Source organism: Sphaeramia orbicularis, chromosome 9, assembly GCF_902148855.1.
Source record: "Sphaeramia orbicularis chromosome 9, fSphaOr1.1, whole genome shotgun sequence".
In the NCBI taxonomy this organism is placed as follows: domain Eukaryota; kingdom Metazoa; phylum Chordata; class Actinopteri; order Kurtiformes; family Apogonidae; genus Sphaeramia; species Sphaeramia orbicularis.
The window spans coordinates 22,178,540-22,196,632 of NC_043965.1; the positions used below are offsets into that span (position 1 = coordinate 22,178,540).

The 18,093-nt window shown below is 36.2% G+C and overlaps 1 protein-coding gene across 1 annotated transcript in view; it reads right to left on the bottom strand.

The window, feature by feature from the left end:
• grid2 (glutamate receptor, ionotropic, delta 2) overlaps positions 1 to 18,093 on the bottom strand; it is a 905,841-nt gene that overhangs the window by 218,889 nt on the left and 668,859 nt on the right. The window contains exon 6 of the mRNA XM_030143377.1: positions 7,583 to 7,756. Coding sequence (XP_029999237.1) covers positions 7,583 to 7,756 — 174 coding nt within the window. The remainder of the gene's footprint in view (positions 1 to 7,582; positions 7,757 to 18,093) is intronic.

Sequence of the window (18,093 nt, forward strand, 5' to 3'; positions counted from 1 at the left end):
CAATGATACAATGACATACCTAGTTATAATAAATTTCATTATCACTGTTTTATTTTTTTATTGCATTTTATACATTTCTAGTTTGGGGTTAGACTTCAGACTGAAGTCAAATATCAGAGGTCACATTTGTTTTATTTTCATGCTGTGCAGTTAATTAGAATGGTCAGATACAGATGTAGACCAGTGAAATGTATCCTTCCATGTAAATATTGTAATACTACCTTTACAGATGTCTCAGTAGCTAACGCACTGGAATTCCAAATGTCTCTATATAAATGGCACTATCTGCTAACTGTCTGTACTGTGATAAACATTCAGTATTTGCACATAGCATTGTCCCTGTAAATGGAAAAACGCATAGTAGATCTGACAACACAACATTATTTCAGAGTGGAATAATGAGCGGAACTACCAGCGTTCCTGCTTGTGCATATGGGAATGTAAATCTACGGGTTGGAGCTTATGACGGGCCACGAAAGGAGGCTAAAGTATTATTAACCCTGTCATGCATGAATTATGAGAACCTTAATCAAAATTTTTTCCTGAGTGTTTTTATTCCTCTTTAGGCATGAAAAAAACAATATGATTGAATTTTTTTTTCTGAAAAATAAATAAAAATAAATAATAAAAAAAAAAATAATGAAAAAAAATTCTTATGAACCTATTTTTCATGAAGTTGCAGAAATGTCCACTCTGCTGGACACCACACATTTAATTTTTGACGCACATGTAACAGAGTTTAGGTATATAGTGTAGGATTCCACTTGCCATTGCTGACTTTTGTTGTGTTAATTCCCATTTTATTTTGGGGACATGAACCCCATACCCCTGCAAACTGGGGTCGTGCACCCCAGGAAATAGCAGCAGTTTTGTCATTCTCTCCTGGTGAGTGCACGCATATTGGTCCTGTCTTTATTTTACATTTTTTTATTTTCTTTATGTCATATTTGAATAGGTGTTGTGTGCCGTTGTGTTGGTGTCATGATTGGCTTTCTGTTGAGTATGTTTTTTTTTTTTTTAATTGCAATGTTCTTTGTGTATGTTTGTGGAGTTAGCTAACTGTGATTTTTATTTTTATTTTTTAGCCTCAAGACGGACTGCAGGGTTTTCATTTAACATTTTTTTTTTTTGTATGTGTGCCAGGTATGTATTTTATTTATTTTATATTTACAATGTTAGTTAAAAAGCAGCAGTTTTGTCGTTCTCTCCTGCCTCAAGACGGACTGCAGGGTTTTCATTTAACGTATGTTTTTTTTTTTTTGTATGTGTGCCAGAATAAACTGGAGAACAAGAAAAAAAAAGGGTTGTGTGGAAAAAAAAAAACTCTTTGGGCAATGCATCTGTACAGCCGCTACACACAGAAACATGTATTTACTGATAAATTGTGTGAAAACTATGGGGAGGGCTTGTGATTCTGGGGGTTTATGCTCAGGAGAGATCTACATTATGTTACCAATTCATGTCAGAAAAGATATGTAGTGTCTTAAAACTTTAATAAAGATATGTGTAAAAAAAAAAAAAAAAAAAGCGAAAAGAACAAAATCCATGACTACAAGAGAACAGCTGTAGACTAGCTGTCCACTGTAGTAACCAGTATGCATGAAAGGGTTAAAGAATCGCATACTCCACCTTTAACTGAAATGAAAATGACAATACCAGTGAGAAGACGACAAAAAACATGTGCTTCTTGAAACTCAGAATTTCACAGACAGATAAACAGAACCAAATAAAAACAGCCTGTAGTCTTTTGTTTATCTTTAGTCTCACATTTTTTTTTTTTTTTGGTTTGCTTTCTTGCAAAATCTGTTTTCAGTGTTTTGACATTTGTGTTCCAGTCTCTGTGTTGCTGACCCTGTCTGTCATTCTGTTTCTGTGTCTATGTGCCGATTGCATTTCTCTGAAAATTAAAGTGAAAATCTACTACTCCATGGGGAGCTTGAATGATCAGTGCCTTCTGCACTCCAAGCAAGTATTATATGTGAGCGTGTGTGTGTGGATGTGTGGTCAGCCTGAGTTGATGTGCTTCAGTGCAGTGTGAAATTGGGCTTCTGGGCCACTCTCTGACCGCTGAGCTGATCTGCTTCCTCCCTCTCTCTCTCTCTCTCTCTCTCTCTCTCTCTCTCTCTCTGTGTGTGTCCGTCTCTCCCCTTCTACCCCCCACCCCCCCCCTTCAAATTCAACCACTCACTTACCCACCCACACACAGAGGATGTCAAACTGAACATGTGTACAGTGTGCTTCAGCTGTGTATGTACAACCATGTTTTTTTTTTTTTTTACTCATGCTCTCTCTCCTCCTCTCTTTGTCAGACACTCAAAAACACATCGTCCTTGCCTAAAACAAGTTCCACACACACACATAAACACAGGCCGAGAGCATCGCACAGTAGAATGAATGCAAACAACTGGACTCTACCTTGAAAATAATGAATACGTTGAGAGGGCGTGATTCTTGATAATAGCTTTTTACACTTGAGAAGCACTTGATTCATATTAGGACGCAAAAGGCGAGGCTTATTTACGTATTATTCAATGCTTCAGAGCCTTCTGAATTTGATCCTGACTTTGCATTACAATGTGGCTGCATTTTACATCCTGGCAAAGACTGAAATAAAAATAATATTTCTGATAAAGTTCTACATTTAACTGTATTTTTCTTAAAAAATCATAAAAAATGCATTCATGTATTCAGTGGATTTTTGTTTATTTTCCATTTTGCTAATTGTTTGTGTCAGGATATGCAATGCTTAGTCTTATTTCCATTTACCAATTACAGCGGGTGAGCAGCGAGAACAGAACTGTCTTAAAAGCTATCCACATAAACATTAAAACCACAATTTCAGTTTTCAATATATTTCCATCTTTCATCAGTGGGCTCCCCCAGGGTCTTGTGCATCCACATAAATCAACAACACATTAATTCAATTTCATATTTTTGTCTTGACACATAAATAAGAGTGCATTCCCTTTTCTTCGCTCTATTTGATGGGAGCTTGATGACGCGCGCACACACACAAACACACACACACACACACACATACATACAAGGATAGTAATTGGACGCATATTGCCACCCTGGAGGACAAATGAAAAAAAAAACAACACTAGGTAAAGAAAATAACATAAGGAAAACTGTCACGTTTTTCATGACCATATTGTGAGATAAATTGTGCGGAATGCGATATAAACACATTGTTATAGGCCAGTGTACCCAAAATGATTAATGTTCTAGCCTAAAAGCCTTATAGGCACAAGCTGTGACAATGTCAAATCAGCAAGCCGGGTTATATGGGAAGCTTTTGGATACAGAGACAGACATGTTGGATGTCAAACTAAAAAGCTGAGGGCAGTTTTCATAGACAGTCATGAAATACCAGGGGAGCTTTCAACACAACACATACAAATTCTACATATTTTATGTAAAACCCAGAAATCAGTGTTTAAACAAAATTCTAATGCAGTTTTTTTTGCATATATAGTTCAGTGTGTAATACATTTAATAAAAAAATATACAGTATCTAGTTACTTTACTGGTCTCTATGCATACATTTTTGCCCATAAAGTTGGAATAATTATGTTTTCATAACATTCCTCTTTTTATTCCTATTCATACACATATCACCTTTCACCTTTGACCAGGTTTAATGATCACATACTGAATCCCAGTTACATTTTATCTATCAAGAATAAATTACAACTAGTTACTTTTCCATTAGACATCTGCGCAAAACATTAAAGGTTATTTACTAAATGTCGAAAAAACAGAGGTGCATCATGTTGTTTTTTCCATTAAATCACAAATGCAATGATTTATTGACTTATTATCACGAGATGACACAAGAAGTCATTCCATAAACATGGCGATGAACGTAAATATGGTGTTGATTTACAGATATATTTATCATTATTATATATTACCCCTCTATCTTGTACTACATTAAAAAATGATTGGGTTTCCTGATGTGTTTCTTCATGTTCATGTTTCTTCTTCTTCACTTGTTGTAACGTCCGTCAACATCCGTTTTTTTAATTCACCTGACTCTAGTTGCGAAAAATGGTCTTTCCATAGCAGTTTTATGTGATATACCATCTGCACTATGTCCGAAAAACCACCTCTTGCCGGCGCAAAAACGTTTAATCGAAAAATGAGACTTTTGGCGAAATTGTCGTTTTTCCATTAGGTACATTTTTATGCGCAAGTTATATTTGAAGGTCAATTATAAAGTGACTACTGACACAATCATTTCATGAGAAGAGGTAAACATATTTTATTCCAACTTTATAAGCAACAGTGTATATTAAAGTGTTGTGTTTTTGTCTCCGAACTTTAATTGGAATCAATGATATCAAATGAGCCTTCAAAAATAAACCTAACAATCTACAAATGGAATATTTATGAAGTTATACTAATAGAGTTGTGTAGATATAAGAACACAGAACGTCAAATCTCTCTTGCCTTTAATTACAGGTTCAGTGTTTTCAGATTTAGGTTGGTCTAACTCTGGAAAATGACTGCAATATTCACAATTATGTCCTAATTAATTCATAATCACATGAAAATGAGAACTGCAGTGTTTTCGTCACCTTAGAATAAACAACACTATCTACAGAGGGATCTAAACTCTGTTTGTGTTTGTGTGTGGATGGGATTAATTATTCCTTTAAGAAAAAAGGTCACATTAGACCAGGGGAGTCAAACTCTTTTTAGTTCAGGGGCTGTATTTAGCTAAATTTGATCTCCAGTGGGCCAAACCACTAAAATAATAACATAATAACCTATAAATAATGACAACACCAAATTTTTGTCTTTGTTTTAGTGTGAAAAAACCCCCATTAAATTATGAAAATACTTACTTTTATAAACTATCCAAAAAAAAAAAAAAAAAAAAACTCTAAAAAAAACTGAAATTTAAATTTAAAAAACAAAGAAATTTCAGTGCAATTTTAACAATATTCTGCTTCCACTTATCATTTCTACATTTGCGATATGGATCAGATCTACAAAGACACTAAACACTGAGGAACAGGCAGAAAAATTGTTAAAATTGTGCTTAATTTTCTTTAGATATTTCAGGTTCTTCATATTTGTTCAGGTTATTCACATTTAATTGTTACAGGATAGTTTGTAAATATAAATATTTTCATAATTTAATGTTATTTTTGCACTAAAACAAAGAAAAAAAATTAAGTTGTTAATTCTAGATTTTTTTGGGCTTAATTCAAGATTTTTTTTACTTAATTGAAATTTTTTTTGGGCTTAATTCAAGATTTTTTTTTCTTAATTGAATATTTTTTTGGCTTAATTCAAGATTTTGTTTTACTTAATTGAATTTCTTTTTTTTTTTTTGCTTAATTGAAGATTTTTTGCTAAATTTGAGATTTTTTTTTGGCTTAATTGAAGACTCTTCTACTTAATTGAAGATTTTTTTTTTTGCTTAATTGAAGATTTTTTTCCCTAATTCAAGCTATTTTTTTTTTTTTTTTTGCTTAATTCAATTCAAGACTGTGGAATTTTGGGACTTGGCAAAAACATCCCAGGGGCCAAACTGGACCCTTTGGCGGGCCACATTTGACCCCCAGGCCGCATGTTTGACACCCCTGCATTAGACACATCAAGCACTGATTCTAAAGACAGCCGTTAACAATTTTTGGCCACCATAGGGGAGTGTGAGGAGAGGTGAGTTAATACATGGTGACAGTTGTAATCTTCTGCACCACACTGAGTCCACCACAGAGTTTTTTTTTTGTTTGTTTGTTTCAGTTTGTTGTCAAGTGACTGATTAAAACTCCCAGGGCACTTCTCTTTCTCTCATTCTACTTTAAATAGAAGAAATGATTGAACCTAATTTCACAATGTCTTTGCTCTTTGATAGTCTTAATTTAGGATAGTAGTTCTCTTTTTCTAATCGTTCTTCCAGTTAATTAAACTGTGAGGAGACAAATGTTAAAGACTATTTCACAACAGCAGCAGTATTCACTAACTGGCTCCCACTAATGTCATCGACTGACTCAAGTTAGCATCATATCTGCTCCACACTCCTACAGTAACAGGCATTTTGACTTTACTGTACAGTTTATCATTGGAATATGCCATAGGTGAATTATTAAATCAGAGATACAGTCATATTTTGCAAAACTAGACATAGAAGGATTCAGAAGATATTGTATATGGGTGCTTCTATGAAACTGGACTCATTTTGGTGCTTTTTTAGACCCAATGATAAAAGAGAAATTTAGACATATTTCCCCCCAGGATGGACCTAATGATGACCTCAGATAAATGCCAAAAAAATATACTCTTGTTGTTTGGCATCCCCAAAATAACGACTTTTTAATAAAATATTGGGGCCAAAAATAGGACCAAAATTGGGAAAGGAAAAGCTACCTAGGTGTCAGTGCATTTTATTTTGAAAACATGGCTTGAATGGGTCTTATATACCGCTATAAATAAAGACACTGTTAAATTTGATGATCCTAGTGGTTTTTCTAATCCATACATGAGGGATTTTCATGAATCTCAGTCTCATTTCAGGTTTTGTGTGTAACCCATCGTGTCCACTGGCATTACATGCGGAATCTGCCCATTTAAACACAAATAAATTCCGAATGATTTTGCAAAAGTGGTCATTTTTGTGAAACACTAGCTTGTATAATTAGTTCGATTTGCAAAATGTACCCATGAGAGACTAAAAAGATATTCAAAAAAATAGTAGCGTGTAATTTTCGTGTCCTTTTTACTGTGTTACATGCAGATTTCTGCATAAAAATAATATTAAAAAATCTGGAAAAACAGTTTCTCTTTTATCTCAGTAAATATTTATTTTTAAAATAGACCAAAAGTGCTTCCAAATTTGCTTCATAACACTAGTCTAAATCTGATTTGAATTTTTAGCCCCTCTGTCCTGCTTTCATTTCATTCATTTCATTTTATTTATTCATTCTAATCTAAATGACTGGAAAGGAGCAGGATGAAGAAAACTTAAAATACCTGCTCCTTTCTTGAAACATCTGCTTACATCAGATAAGTTACAGCTATTACAGGAAAAAATGTACATGACAGTCAATGAAAATAAAACAAATCTAAAATCCATAAGTAAAAATTATTTCATTACTTGCTTTTGTAAAGCTTCTCTACTCTTTCCTTATACATCCTCTTAAACTGAAAAATATTTGTACAGCTCTTCTCTTCCATAGCCAAAGAATTCTACATTCTGACACCCACAACAGAAATACACATTTGCTTCACATTAGTCCGAACCCTTTGCTGTTTAAAATTAAACCTCCTTCTATGCTTTTAGGTACCAGTTTCATAGAAGTACCCAGATGCTTTTTTTTTTATTTATTTTTTTTTTATCTTTCACACAGTTAATTTGGTCATCTAATGATTCTTAGGTCATCTTGATCTTTCCTTTAACACACTCCTATCTTTCCCCTTTTGCAGCTGAACACTCATAATATACACACAGTCAAAAAGTATGAGGCATCCAGTGACAAAACCAGTCAAAATCAATCCAATTGCTTTAACCTCATGTTACACATAAAAACATTATTCTGTTTGGATTTAGCGACAGTCGCCAACTCACCTCCAGCTGCTGAGCTTTGGGGTTTTTAGGGTCACAGAGGGAAGTGTTAATCCTGTGGTTGTGTTTGACGCAGCGTTGAGTTGTGTTCTGTGGCATGGGAAACGTCTGACGCACCAGTGTCAGCCGGCCGATGGACTTCATAACTAACTCCTGCAAGTCGTAGTCGGAGATCTCCTGAGAGAGTGGAAAGGGAGGAAGAGGAGTGGGTGGCGCAGGTGGAAGAGTGATGGAGGTTCATAAAAGGAGAGAACGGGGGAAGAAACAGGGAGAACAGAGGAGAAAATCAATATGACCTGAAGACCTGAAGCCAGCAATTACACAAAAACAAAGAAAAACAAACAACAAATACCATTAAAGTGTCTGCAAGAAGATGGAAAATTACACTGGGTTACAAAAAAAAAATGTTTTTTGCAAGTTGTCTAGGTTTTTTTCAACTGAATTAGGACCATTTTGCACCGCTAAATCCAAAAATGACATCTGTTTTTCTCAACCAGGTCAGGTTTTTCTGCTAATTTGATTTTGAAAAATTTGATCTTCTCACAAAATTGATTACATTTTTGTGACTTTATTAGTTGTTTTTTTTAATATAGTTCTCACCCAAAATAGGTTTATGAAACTTTATGAAACTTGTGACTTGATTCCTGTTAGGCACAATGGTGTATTCACCGCAGACATAGCAGAATATGTCAGGCTTATTTTTGCAAGATCTTCTAGTTGAAGCCATTTCATTCACCTGTAATATTAAAAAAAACATTAATCATAAATTGGCAAAAGTAAAATCTTCAGAAGTCGCTTATTGCAAGAAATATGAAAGAATTTTGTATCATATGATGTGAAAATGCCCATAAATGTAAGCAAAAATGTTAAAAAGCCAATATGTAGCATAGTTCAGAAAGTTGACCTGATTGAGCAAAATTAATGTGATTTTTGGCTTCAGCACACCAAAATTATCCTAAATCAGCTCAAAAAACTTAACAATAAATTTGTTGTTGACCAGTGTTATCTTAGGAATTTATTATTAAAAATACTGTTTAAATAGTTGAGGCATTCCTTTATATTAGGGAGTTCAAACATATGGTTCGCGGGCCAAACTCGGTCCTCCAAAGGGTTGAATCGGGCCCACAGGATGAACTGACAGTAAAGGGTGTCACTGAATCTTAATTAATTTTGATCATAAAGTGAAATGCTATATTTTTTCAGTTCTGGATGCCTGTTACTAAATGTTTCATATTTGTAGTAAGTTGTGATTCACATGTGTAAACAATAAACTGAGGTTTAATATTGATAAATTCACTTTTTTTTTCCTTATGAAATTTCCAGTTGTTCATGGATATTCAGGTTATTCACATTTCTTGTTTAACCCATAAAGACCCAAATATCTACCATTGACCAACAGTTAGTGAGAGATTTTGCTAAAAAAGAAAAATAAAAAAAATCACTTTTTTGTTCAATATGTACATGATCAGTGAATTAAATATATGTAAAAACTGTATTTTAACAGAAAAAAAACATAAATACAGAAGATAATATTATAATAAAAGGTCATAAATCACTTAAGAAAGGTTAAAATAGAGAGAAAATTTTATTTGGGAACTGCCTCAAAAGTAACATTGGGTCTTTATGGGTTATTATGGAAATTAATAACATGTTGGGTTTTTTTTGTGATTTTGCCAACATTTGGCTCACTGGATCACAACTCTAAACACAAACCCAGTTAGTTTTCTCTGTTTGTGATATAATAACACGCAACTTTAATCTGAGTTTTTATGAACATCTACATGATCCGTGAATTAACTATAGGAAAATACGTGATTTACACTGAAAAATGCAAAATGAAGAAGAATATTACAACAAATGGTAATAGATCACTTAAGAAAGGTTAAATATAGAGGAAAGAATCATTTGGGAAGTACCACAAAAGTAGTGCTGGGTCTTTCTGGGTTAAGGATAGCTTGTAAATATTTCTACTCTGTAATTTAACTTTTTGCACAAAAAAAAAAAAAAAGGAGTTTTCAATATTTACAAGTTATGCTGTAATTTTTAGGGATGCAACAATACCGATACAATACTCAGTGTTAGTACTTGTATTCGCACCGATACCACTTACGACAGCGTGACATTCGCAGTTAAATGCAGCAGGTACGCGGCGGAGGAGTAATATCGGCAGTGTGGAGATTTTTCAAAACAAACGACGATGACAAAAGTAACGCTGACTGCAAGCAATGTTAAAGACACAGACGGATACGGACGGAGCGTTCTGTCCGTCCTCTGCGTACATTCCATCTGTTTTCCAGGTGCTGGCGGATGCGTACCCAGATGGAGAATACCAGCGGGAAACGTGGAGGTAGAGGATCTGTTCAAAGAGCGACTGTGTGAGTTAGGGAAAAACTACTGACATATTGATGACAACTACCCTCATCAATATCAGCATTAGCATCCACATTAGTATTCCCTCTGTCGTCTCCATCCCAAGGCCATAATTGCACTGAACACTGCTGGACATTAATTAATTCTGTGGAATGCTGAATGTTGTCCGGGATATATGATGATATTTTATGTGTCCTTTATTCTTCTATGCTGCTTTTTATGCCGTCAGGGTTTTCCTTTTATATTTTAGTTTTTATACACTTTTATATACATTATTTATACTTTTTTATGGCACCTTGGACAATTGCACTTTTTTAATTTCGTTGTACCTGTACAATGACAATAAAGACATTCTATTCTATTCTATTCTATTCTATTCTATTCCATGTTTATTACCTCCGCCAAGGAGGTTATGTTTTTGCCAGGGTTTGTTTGTTTGTCTGTTTGTTTGTTTGTCTGTCCGTTAGTGTGCAACATAACTCAAAAAGTTATGGACAGATTTGGATGAAATTTTCAGGGTTTGTTGGAAATGGGATAAGGAAGAAATGATTAAATTTTGGTGGTGATCCGGGGTGGGGGGGCCCACGGGGGGGGGGGGGGGGGGGGGGGGGGCACTGATCAGCCTTGGTGGAGGTCTGCGCTCTCCGAGTGCTTCTAGTTATTACTGACTTTCTTCTTCTCAAAAAACTGTACTCTTCTTCATGGTATTTGTCCAGTATGGTTAATTCAGAGCGGCGCCCCCTGGTGGATTAATTGAGAATCACTCATTCCAATGCATTAAATGTCAGTAGCAGCTCTTGGTTACAGACTGATGACAACGACAATAAAGCACATTTTTAAAAGTCAAGCCTTTACAGGGTCTGGAATGTTTTAGGAAGGGATCCCACACTTTCTGGAATTTCCCATTTGATTGCTGGAGTGAATATCTAATTTTCTCCAGTTTTAAGCAGAACATAATGTCTTCTAACCACTGTGCATGAGTGGGGGGGGAAGCATCCCTCCATCTAAACAGGACTGCTCGTCGAGCTAGAAGGGCAGCAAAGGATAAAGTGCGTTGTTTTTCTGTAGGTAGCTTAACTTCACCTTCCATTACACCAAATAGAGCAGTCAAGGGGTTTGGTTCTAACTTGATGTTTAACAGCTGAGAAAGTGTATGAAAAATTTCAGTCCAATATTTTTTAAGGCTTGAACAGGACCAGTACATGTGGATGAGAGAAGCTTCTACATGTTGGCATTTGACACAGTGTGGACTAATATCAGGGTATATGGAAGACAATTTTGCTTTTGAAATATGAGCTCTGTGTACCACCTTAAACTGTATTAAATAGTGACGTGCACAGAGGGAGGATGAATTCACCAGTTTGAGTATGGTAGTCCAGGTATTGTCTGATAAGTGAAAACCTATATCCTTTGTGTAGTTTAATAATGCTACATACTCCATACTCACCCCTAGCGTAGGTTCTTGTCATGATAGTGACCCCTTATTATTATTTCTAGTGCACTGGCAATGACTGAGGAAGGATTATTTTATGTAGTTTGTTGTTTGCTCTGCTTTGCTTTTTTTTTTGTTTTGTTTTTCTATGGTGCTAGTTGCGTTTAATTTATACCTATGCTTACTTAAGATTTCTTTAATGACCATTCAGCACTGCACTTGTATTATTCTGAGAAAACTTTAATAAAAAGATCTTGATCAAAAAAAAAAACAAAACTAAAGCACATTTTCAAAAGTAACTAAGAACTGTAATGGTATTATTAAGTATTCATAGTGGTACTCGGTATCGGCAAGTACTCAAATGTAAGTACTTGTACTCGCTCTGGAAAAAAGTGGTATCGGTGCATCCCTAGTAATTTTCCTGGTCCGACCCACTCGTATGTGGCCCCTGAACTAAAATGAGTTGGACACCCTTGCTTTATATGCTCTAGTTTTCCCATTATCACCTTACTGAGCACTGAAAAACGACTCTCAAAATATATTAGATATGAAAGGTACGTGTAAGCAGATGGAAGAAGTGAGGGAGGAATAGGAGTGTGTCTGTGTTTCTGCATTTCTGTATACTTGTTATGTGCACATGTGTGTGTTTGCCCGTACTCTGCATGTCCTTGTAAAACCTTGGGGGAGGAATCATTGCTAATTTTAGCCCTAGGACACAATCTCTCCCTCTCTGCATCCACAGATCTCCATCCATCCTCAGCGAGTGCACAGGGTCATGCGGTGATGAGATGAGAACTGACGTTTATCGTCCCTGGTGGAGGTAACACCGCCACCAACTGAGACAGCCCTGGCTTTCTTTGTGCAGAGATTGTCTGCGTCTGTGCATGCTTGAGTCTGTCATGTTTGCAAACGCCGCTTTTCTCTGCAAATCTGTTACTGCGTGCGAATATATTTTGATGAGATTATTCAAGGCTTTTGATGACAGTAAATGTTTCTGATTCCATTTGGACTGCGGAGGGAGTCTTCACTTGCAGACCACGCACATACAAACAAGCCATCTTAAACATATTAGTGTGAGGTGATATTGTCATTACCACTGGTTCATTGATTTTATTTGGATATAATTAATGTTCATTAAGGTTTCTGTGTACTGGGATGTGATCAATTCTGATTAGAGGTAGTATTAGAGGCTTCATTAGTAAAGATGTATTGACGCGTACCTACAAATCTCCATAGACCTTCTTCCTGTTACATACAAATCATTCAGAGTTTCTCCTTTACGCATTTTGAGTAAATTAATGTATGAATTTGAGTTTCAAATACATACATGTAATTTCTAATTTGCTTCCACGTCTTAATGATGCTATTCCTGATTTTTTTTTACCTCCATGTTTTCAGCAGGATTTGTCTGTTTGTGTGTTAGCATGATAACTTTCAGGAAATTTTCAGGAAGTGTTGATACCGGCACAAGGAACAAATGATTAAATTTTGGTGGTGATCACGGCGGCGAGGGGGGGAGGGGCAGATTTTTTTGTTTGTTCGTCAATCTGTTAGCAAGATAAGTCAAAAAGTCATGGACGAATTTGAATGAAATTTTCAGGAAATGTTGATACTGGCACAAGGAACAAATCGATGGCCAAAATACAAAACCTATCTGAAAAAAATCACTTTTTTCAGGAAACAAAAAAACGTGGATCTTAGAGGATTCTGTTGGGTTTCTGTAAATTGGCTTAGAGTCTTGTTTTGACCAACTCTATATGTAAAGTGTCATGAGATAACTTTTGTTTTGATTTGGTGCTATATAAATCAAATTTGAGTGACTGATTGATGGTTTAGTTTTATTATAGTATGGTCTTTGTTGTTGTTGTTGTCAGGTGACCTTCATGTCATAAGAAAGGGCGGGATTATGTTGCAGATAGACTGAAAATGTGGAGTCATCCTTGTTCTCACCATTTAACGTGAAAACTCAAAATCTAAAAATTTGCAGATAGGAGGTTTTGTTTTTTGGCCATCAAAATGCTAAAATTTTGGTGGTGATCTGCCTTGGTGGTGATCTGCCTTGGTGGAGGTCTGCGTTCTCTGAGTACTTTTCTAGTTTTTTCATTTGATTACCTTCAAAGACAACTACCGTACTTTCTGGACTATTGGTCGCACCTGACTATAATTCGCACTCACCCCGTCTCCAAGATCTCACCATCGATTCATTGATGCCAAGCTTATGTGCAGCAGCTCTGTTTCCTTCATCGACAGCCAGATCGATCATTAGCCCACAAAACATAAATTAGCCGCATCATTTTTGAGCCACGTGTGGAAAAAAGTAGTGGTTTATAGACCAGAAATTACAGTATGATGTCTGGATCTCCCAGTGGGATTACTGAGAAAAAAATAATACTTAATGAAGAGGTTTTATACATTCTTGAAGACGGGTTGAAATTATTTAGTTTGTAAAATGGTTTTAACCTTGCATCAATGCCCTGTGCTCTGAACTATCTACTTTCTAAACAGTGCAAGTAAGGAATTCATTTGTTGGCATTCGGGGTAAAACGTGGTAAAAATCCCAAACAGTTTTTTTCAACCAAAACCTTGAAGGGGACTGAATTACAAAGCCAACAAAAAAAAAAAAAAAAAAAAAAAAAAAAAAAAAGATGCAGGACAGAGGAAAATGCTGAAAATTGCTAAAAAGGCAGATCTCTGGGCCAAAAGAGAATTAAGATTCACAGCAGGCAGTCAAGGGCATGCAAAGAAACATCGGCAGGCCAGATTTATCCAGAGGGCCCCACTCAAAGCATCAAACTCCCACAAATACAGATGCATCGATGCAGTGGCGCGCAGAAATGAGCACACGTTGACACTTGGAAACATAAAAGGAAAAGATCATTTAGAGATTTTGTCCTCTCAACAGGCGTTTGTTCATCTTTCTTCCTGTGTCATTTTCCATTTGCCTTTTCATTTCTGTCTCTCTGAAGACGAACCCAACAGACTTGCCCAGTGTGACTGTCACTGGTGGCATGCTCCAAAGGTTGTTAGTCTTTTTAACAACTGAGACTAGATGTGGCATGTAAATACACACATCCACACACACACACACACACACACACACACACACACACACACAGCATCGTGGAAGTTACTCGTGCAGGCTTGACATTCATCTAAGATGATCAAATTACTTTCTCACTTCACCCACATCTTGCCCCAGGCTGCTTACTCTAGACCTTTCACAGCCTTCTTCAATGAAAACATTAAAATTACTAAATTACCTCTTAACTGTACAAATAAAAAAAAATTTGGCTTAGTATGAAATGTTAATTGAATAATTTATTCAAATTCAGACTCAGCATGAAATAATTAGTGTAATTATAAAACTGGAGTTGTATCTGATATTCCTTTCCACTGACCTATTCTCTCATTTATTTGTAATTAACATTTAAGCGCAGAATTAATGTTAATCAATTCTCATAAATCCCAATTCTCCATCAAGCTGATTAATCAATTATAAAATCATTCAAACCTTGGGATAGATAATTGGGACTCATTTCTGGTCATCTACCTGTAACAACAAGCTGCAAGTAAATCCTAACTCCCAGAATGCCTTGCAGCTGCTGTGGTTGTTTACTCTGTGAACTTAAAGTTTTGGTTTTCAGGCATCCCCACCAACTTAAACCCATCACCTCCCTCTCTCTCCCCGTCTCCATTCCCCGAGAGCACCAAATCCTCGTCTTTAGTGTTTGAAGATGAGAGTCAAAAGCAAAAACACATCCCTCATCTTAATTCTTTTTGGCATTTCTTGCCTGACCCCTAAACTTTGTCCTCCGCTCTTTATCCTCTCAACCGCTCCCTCCCTACCGCTCCCTTAGAGACGCCAAATCCCTCCTTTTCTCCTCTTATCTGTAGATGAGGGGGAAAGCTACTTTTATTCATTCTTTTACCCTCTCTCTATTGCTCATCCTCTGAACTCCTCCTGGTCCTCCTCTTCACCATGAGAACCCCAGATCCAAATATTTTGTTCTTGTTCAAAAAGTTCAAAGTTTTACAAACAAATGTCCAACAAATACTGGTACTTGACACACAATGACCACAACATGGAACTCATGCACCAACCCCCTGAACCAATTCTGCTAAACTACAAGCACAATTCCTCCTTTACACTCAAACTGCAGTTCTAAAACACACTATTTTCAAAACACTACACACAATTCTGCATTTGGCACAATTTTCATGGAGAAAATAATCACTTTTCCATTGGACACCTGCGCAAAACTTTACCGATATTTACTAAATGTTGAAAAAACAGAAGTGCGTAATGTCGGTTTTTTCCATTAAATCACGAATGCCATGATTTGTTTATTTATTATCGCGAGATGATACTAAAGTTGAGGGTCATTATATCAGAAACAGAGAAAACTGAAGAAATAGAGACTTTTTCAGCAAAGATATAAATAACTGAACATAAACCAAGTGTGTCCATCCACTGTCATTGATCCAACTCTATGGGTTTTACTGGTGAATCAATGTTGTAGAAGATGATGGTGTTTCCATGGTAACTACGGAGCCTCTGAACGTCCAAATGGGTCATGAATGGGAATTTGAGAGTGAATAATAATGGATCAGTAATGTAAAATGCTTTGGGTGCCTTGGAAAGCACTAAAGAAATCTAATCCATTAATGTTGTTGTTGTTATTATTATATCTGATGACAATGAAAAGATGACAAACTACATTTTACACCAGTTATTTATACTTATCACTAGGTTTAGTGGTTCAGAAGTCATTAAACACTTTATATCAGAAGGTGATATTAGTCGATCCTGGATGTTTAGGCATTTATGGATTAAATGAAAACCCAAAAACAAGCATCTCCATCCGCTGTCATTGATCCAACTCCATAGGTTTTACTGGTGAATCAGTGTTGTAGAAGATGGCGGTGTTTCCATGGTAACTATGGAGCCTCTGAACGTCCAAATGGGTCATGAATGGGAATTTGAGAGTGAATGAAGAATGGATCAATAATGTAAAGTGCTTTGGGTGCCTTGAAAAGCGCTAAAGAAATCTAATCCATTATTATTATTATTATTATTATTATTATTATTATTATTATTATTATTATTATTATTATATCTGATGACAATGAAAAGATGACAAACTACATTTTACACCAACTATTTGTACTTATTACTAGGTTTAGTGGTTCAGAAGTCATTAAAAATGTTACATCAGTAGGTGATTTCAGTCGATCCTGGATGTTTGGGTATTTATGGGTTAAATAAAAACCCAAAAACAAACATCTCCATCCACTGTCATTGATCCAACTCCAAAGGTTTTACTGGTGAATCAGTGTTGTAGAAGATGTTCACTACGGAGCCTCTGAATGTCCATATGGGTCAAATCTGATGACCATGAAAAGATGACAAACTGTATTTTACACCATTATTTACTTGTATTGATAGGATTAGTGGATGAAGTGGTATTAAACAGTTTAGATCAGTAGAGAGATGATAGATTTGAGTCTTTACGGGTTAAAGAAGATATAAAATACCCATCTCCAGGAAAGCCTCTTAGTAACAACAGTAGCTTCAGATGGCTGCAGTCATAGTGGGTACATTCCAGCTGTGCACAGAGTGTGTGCAGCTGTTATCTCCCTTTGCATTTCTGTTGCTGCAAACACATTCTCTGTAAGACCACACAGTTGAGGTTATAGCCCTGTATTACACTGGATAACTAGCTTTGTAAGAACCAAATAACCACCATAGAGGCTACTACTGAGAATTTATATGTTTTGCGCAGCATTCTTAAACCTATGTAATCCTTCAATTAGATGCCGAGGACGAAAATGACACTGAAATTTCAAGTTATCTGGTTTTTGCAGGAGCGGCAAAATGACAGTAAAGCCTAATCTTGTTACATCAATAGAGTAGCAGTATATGTGCGTGTGTGAATGACAGCGATTATGATCAGAAATGATAGCTCGACTGAAAATGAAATAACTTGAGGACGAACACTGGAGTGCCTCTAAAACTTTAAGAGAAAGACATAAAGGAAGGGAAACCACAAGTGTCCCTTATTCTCCCCCTCCTCCTCCACCACCTCATCATCATCATCATCCTCTCATCCTGAGCAGAACGAAGAAGACGGGGAGAGGAAGGATGATCAATTATGAACTGTGAACTTCCCCTCAGTGGGGCTGTCTGACTGCTGGCTGTAGATAAAGCAGAGTTATGACAACCATACAGTGCCCCCTCATACATAATAAACCACAGGGAAGGGAGCACTTTCACACACCCAGGAATATTCCCTCTCCAAAGAACCACTACTAAAACATATTACATATGACTAAATATTGTAGCTATTCATCCATTTTAAGCACCCTAGTGGACCACAGTGTCGCAAAACTCATGAGAAAATTGACTCCAGTCTATACCCAGGGTGGCAAACATATGGCCCGTGGGCCAAAACCGGCCCGCCAAAGGGTCTGGTCCGGCCCAGGGGATAAATTTGTAAAATGCAAAATTTACACTAGAGATATTAACCCTTTCATGCATAGTGGTCACCACAGTGGACAGCTATTCTACAGCTGTTCTCTTGTATATTCATGGGTTTTGTTGTTTTAGTTCCATATCAACCAACACAGTGGACACTTACGCATCATCTCATAAACTGCAATTCATACCATTACTGTAACTTTGCTGTTCTTGATTGATTGGATAAATTAACCC